At 37.3% G+C, this 5999-nt stretch overlaps 1 protein-coding gene across 1 annotated transcript in view; it reads left to right on the plus strand.

Moving 5' to 3' along the window:
- The window catches only part of LOC106939291 (adhesion G protein-coupled receptor A3-like), a gene marked incomplete at its 5' end in the record, with an annotated part of 44412 nt that overhangs the window by 24076 nt on the left and 14337 nt on the right, over positions 1–5999 (plus strand). The window contains one exon of the mRNA XM_015021658.1: positions 1620–1784. Coding sequence (XP_014877144.1) covers positions 1620–1784 — 165 coding nt within the window. The remainder of the gene's footprint in view (positions 1–1619; positions 1785–5999) is intronic.

The raw sequence follows: 5999 nt of genomic DNA on the forward strand, positions 1-5999 counted from the left end.
CCAACCTGGGCGCTCCTGTGTTTATGTGTGCGTTGTGCGCCAGTCTCTATCCCCCCCCCCCACACACACACACACACACACACACACACACACACACACACACACACACACACACACACACACACACACATTTCCCATAATTAAATTGGGAATAAGTTCTTTTCTTTGGGTTCTTGGTTGTTTAGTTGTACAGTGGCTTTCAAAGGTCTATACACCGCAGTTGAATTTTGAAATCATGACAAATATATTTCACATATTTCTCTACTTTCATTGTGACATATTCAGTTAATTAAAATATATTGCTGAACTGAAGAGCTCCTCTTTATTACTGTTGCATCCTAAGTGCACAAAAGAGCTTTATAAGAGATGCTTCCTCCCAGCAGCTGTTAGACTCTATGATCATCTCCGCTCCCAAAAAACTCAATAAGTGCTTAAATGCCTGATTGTAAGTTTTACTCATTTTAAACAATATTTCTACTGGCGTTCGCACATCTTTGTTGTTTGCACAGTTTTTAATCTTTTATATAAATAGTATGTCGTTTTAATGCAGAAATACACATGCACATATTTTTTTCAGACACAAAGATTGATGATGGGTCTGAATTTAAGAAGACTAAATGCTGAATTGGACTGTTAAACAACAATAATGTTGAAGTTTATTGATTATTTCTTTTAAATAATTTTGTCCCAGACTACTTTCCATTGAATATATGCATATATGTCATGGTAAAGGTAGAGAAAGTTTGGAAATTAGTTGTTTTTTTTACAACAGTCATGGGTGGGAGGCTTGTACAATAATTGTTTGTAATGCTGCAAGTTCTAAGTAATTGTTCTATTTATGTATGTACATAAAGGTATAAAGTGAATGATAGAAAAAAGATAAAATCTGATGAAATAGATATTTACATTTTTATTAAATAACACATATATGACCACCTCTTTATTGACAAAAGATGATTTTGGTGGGGAAAAAACACTTTTTGCAAAAAATGACCGACAATTATTCTGTGTTGGACCTGGAGCTTAAACAGCTCCCACTTTATAAAGAAGCAGCATTTCCATGGTGACTATTCGCGTTGCTTAGTGATCTCTGCCGACTTCTCCCCCTTTTTGTTCAGAGTGAGTAAAAATCCTCGAGATTAGTCTCCTTGGTGAATGCTTTCTATTGTCACTGTTTCACCATCTTTTGTTTAATCAGACATTTTCTGCTGGGATATGAATCTCTGTTTCAGAGTAGGGAAGATGAGCGTGAGTAATAATCATCTTAAGTCCCAGCCAACATTTTAAGCTGCCACATACTCAGATAGACACACTCCCACAAGGGTCTCTTAAATGAATTAGACTTTGTGAGACACATATTGTCTCTGGTGTTTGACTGCATTCATCGGCCTAATCCCAAAATGATCCAAACACCACAGAATTAAGTCCAGAAACAAAACCCTTCCAAAACGTTATTACATTTAATTATAAATTGAAATCCATATCCTAAATCAACACTGAATATTTTAATCCACACACTGGATGAAAGATGTCTAAAGCTTACAGATAAATCTCCAGTACTCAAGCCACAAAACAGGCTATTTAAATTCACACTCTCATATTTCTCTCCTTTCCACCAGTGAGGTGATCCTTTCCAACATTGATGTGGCTCTCGCCGGCAACTGGGAGTGTCTGGTGACCAGTTCCAGAGGAAACGCATCTCAGCACATGGAAATAGTGGTGGTGGAGACTTCTGCCCCGTACTGCCCTACAGATAGAGTCTCCAACAACAAGGGGGATTTCAGGTGAGTCTGCATGAGCTTATCTTAAAATGCAACATGTCAAATTGTTTATTGATGGTTTTATTCAGCTTCTTATAGATGAACATGTCTGTTTTCAGTTTGAATACTTGCACTGAAAAGAAGTGCAGCTACATGTTAAATGGGGTCTTTTTCTGGTGTCTTGTTCATAATGATTGAAAAGTTAATACAGTTTTGAGTTTTTGTTTTGCATATCAGGTCTAGTGGATTGACTCTGTGTCATTACCTAAGTAGTCCAGAAAGACAAATTAAAAACAGCTTGTTAATCTGTCCTTCCACCTTTTTCAGGTTATCGAAAACATCCAAATGAAAGGATCCAAAGTCAAATAATTCAAATGTATTTATATAGCACATTTACACTCAAAGAAACTCCATGCTTTCACAAATTGCAGTACACAGGGTAACAAGAAACACAGAGCAGCAAATTTATATGTAGAAACAGCTTGTAAATATGGATAAATTAGCTTTTTAATTTTAAAACAGATTAAATAGAATGAGTGTAAAAATCTGTAAAAAAAATGCAGTAAGTAGTAGAGGTAGAGCATTAGGAGCAGCAGCCCAAAAAGCTCCCTCACTCATTATTTTTAATTTCAAAGCTGCGGTTTTTACCGACTTGATGACTCCAGTCCTCAGACTTTAGCACTTCTCTAGTCACAGCAACTGCTCAAAACTTTAACTGTATTCTGAAAATCTGCAGGAATCCAGTGTAGAGGGGCAAGTTACAGCATTACACATCAGTTTCAGCCAGTCAGTGGATTTAACCATTTATGTGTTAAAAATCTAGATACTCAGTATCATTATTAAGAATGTAAGACTTTACCTCTCCTAAAATCCTCAGATAAAACCAACAAGGAGGAATTTACTACTGAAATGTTTTTTTTTTTTTCAGCTTAAAATACTGTAAGTGTCAAGAAACAAACCTAGATTTCTGACAGCAGGGAGGTCATGTGAGGTCAGCACACCTAAAGGTGGTAAACGCATAATAATCATTCCAGTGTTTTAATGAAAACTTTAAAAGTTTTGATTCAGGATTTATTGTCATTGAAACAGATGTAATGTCCCATTTCACTTTCAGTGGGAGGTTAATTTGATCACCATATTCAAAATTGTTAAAAAGCCTAAATATAATATTCAAAGATTAACCCAAAGGCAGCAGATTCATAGAAAAAAGAAACGGGCCCAGACTGGATCCCTGTGGGACAATATACTGACCTATATGGACAGAAAAACTATTTATTACTTGATATAACTGGAACAATTTACCACACTATTCAATCCCTGCAAACAGCTCAACATGTGAGCCAAAACTATCAAATGATTTTTAAAAGGTGCAAAAGCACCAAGACAGCAGCGTTTCTCTGTAGTCTGCAGCTAAAAGTAAATTAACAAAATCTTAAGACTGCTTAAGAACTATGAAGGAGTTTTTAAAACAGCTTCAGTATAAAAATCCTGAAACATAAAATATGTAGCTTGATTAAAAACAGCCAGGACTTCAGCTGGAACAACAGCAATAAAAGCCTTAAGAGACTATGTTCAGTTACAAAGAGCCAACAGAGAGTAAACGACACAGAACATTAAATAAACCCTGAAGTTTAGTTTAACAACAATGTAAATCTAAATGACTAAATTGGTCTATTATCATTTTTGAAGCATTGCCAAAATAAAGAATTTCACGTCAACACACGACACAGAAACACTAGTTCATGGTTTTTATTTTCTGTAGATTAGATTAATGACTTTACACTCAAGATGCTGTAGCATCATCCAAAATGCTGCAGCCAGAGTCCTGACCAACACCAGAATCAGGTCACACCAATCAGCAGGTTCTCACTGATGCCGTCTCCTTTGAATCACGACTGAAAACCGGAGTTGTTTACAGCTCATTGTGATCTAAAGATCTCCATGGTAAACCTTTTGCACCATCGCTGATCAGTGATTGGAGAGGGAGATTAAAAACAACCAGCTATGCTTTTACAGAGCTTAACAATTTCTTGAATTTCTATATTTTTTAACTACTTGTTGAAAAATAAAAATTTTAATTCAGTTGTCAAGGATTTGATATTGAAATCTGGTTTTAAGCAAGACTAAGATCATTTTTGTCATTTCAATGTCCTGTAAATTGCTTTGTGTATGAATGAATTTGCCTTGCTTTGCCTATTTATTACACATTTATTGTATCAGACTCAAAATAGAGTAGCTGTAAAAGCAATCCTTTCCTAGAAACTTAAGTGTACAACTTGTTCTGTGTAATTAGCGGTAATGGGCAGTAATCACTGGCTTTAAAAGTTCTTACTAGGAGGTCTCCTTCAAAATAAGGCTCTAGTTTAACCTCATTATGAATAATTCCTCCAGAAATTCCTCCAAATGAAATGTGATTTATCACCAGAAATTATTTTTAAATCACACCACTCACTTGCTCTGTTATTACCTTTATAGTTACTGTGGAATTTCGGTTCTTGAGTCTTTCCTGGTTCCTGTTTTTTTTTTTTCTTTGTTTGTTTTATTTTCAGCCTGAAATCTCGTCTCATTAGTCTAAAATGCAAGCCCCAAAGTCAGATAGTCTACTTTTTCAGATTTTGTAAACCAAATGAGACCTCTTGTCTCCATGAACCAACATGTCTCCCTCTACCCATCCTGCTTTTCTGTGCCGTCCACTCCAACCTTGTAATGATGCACACTCTTTCACACCGTCTGCCTCTCTCTTTCATGCGGCCGTGTTATTGTCATGTACTGTATGTTCCCTTGTAGATGCTCTACTTTACCGCCCACTTTCCGAACAGCCAGCTTCAAGGCTTTGTCTCTGACAGAGGATTGGAGTAATGGGCTGGAAAATGAGCCTGTTTTTTTTGTAGGGGTGAAATTAATGCCATTTATTACCAAGTAGCTCCTGCTCCAGCTCCAGCACCAGCAACATGAATGAAAAGAGAAGGGGAGCAAAAGGGGAGAGCAGGCGGGGAAAGGGTAGTGAGATGCCATGTCTCTAACCTCTGAACAGATTACTCGCCTCCTAAGCACCCTGCTTTAATTTTAATTTAGATTAAGTCAAAGTGTGTCGACAGTAAGCACTACGTGACATATTTTGTGTGGTAGACTTTTTAAGTAGCTGCAAGCAGAAAACCAGAAATTGTGCAGGAAGCGATTTTCTTTTAGGTAATTTAAATCATTGCAAAGCATCTGTTTCCAAATGCTACTGAAACACAGTGATAGGAAATGTTACAATCTGCACTTCCAAACTCTTTTAAATCGTTAATGAAGTTTTAATTGTCTTTTTGGGAGATCAGTTGATTATGTAAAACACTAGTTTTTAAAAAAACAATTTGTATTTATTGTGACTCTTCATTAGTCCACACAGGCTCAAATATATACATGTACTTCTGTAGATATTTGGTTAAATATTTCTTTAAAAATGTGCATGTTAGCATCAGAAATGATGGGTCTTTTTGAATTTGTTGGATTCCTGGTACTGAAGTGGCTTTTCAGCACCGTCCATAAATAGAGTTGAGGTCAGAGTAACTTGTTAGCTTTCTGTATGGATTCCTAACCACTTTTAGACCTAAGTTTGGGTGCAGTGCATTGTCTGAACCCCCAACTGTCTCAATTCCGATTTTTCTGCCGGGGCCGTTCACACTGCCAGTAATTGCGACCTGTACGTGTTCTGCAGTCTGTACTTGGTCTGAACGGGCAAACGACCTGAAAGTGTCCCGCATGCGCAGTAGAGGGCGCAATAGCGTCAGCGTTCTCAGTGTTCTGCCAACCGCCATAAAAAGAAGTAGTGCTCAGTGTTTGCGGAAGTAAACATGGAGGCTAACGGTGGAGCTTAGCTTACATATTTGAAGTTGTTGTCCAGCTAGAGAAGCATATTAACAACTTAATCCTCATATAATCCGTCATGGTTGTTGTTTTTCTACCCGCTTGCGCAAATCAGGACGCAGAACAGTGAGATTTGTTGAGAATCAGTGACGTTCAGTTCGGATGAATGTGACCTGGACGTTAGGTCGCATTTGAATCGGATATGTATCGGATACGGGTCACATTCGAAAAAGAATCTGACCTGTGCTGTTCACACTGCCATGAAAAGATCAGATACAGGTCGCATTATGTCAAAAAAATCGGAATTGGGTCACTTCAGGCTGCAGTGCGAACGCACATTGACAAATTAGCTTGACTCAAACAAGTGGAAACCAGGAATAAACTGGCAAA

The sequence above is a fragment of the Poecilia latipinna genome, unplaced genomic scaffold (genome assembly GCF_001443285.1).
Source record: "Poecilia latipinna isolate Pla-1442-1.1 unplaced genomic scaffold, P_latipinna-1.0 Scaffold2822, whole genome shotgun sequence".
Classification (NCBI taxonomy): domain Eukaryota; kingdom Metazoa; phylum Chordata; class Actinopteri; order Cyprinodontiformes; family Poeciliidae; genus Poecilia; species Poecilia latipinna.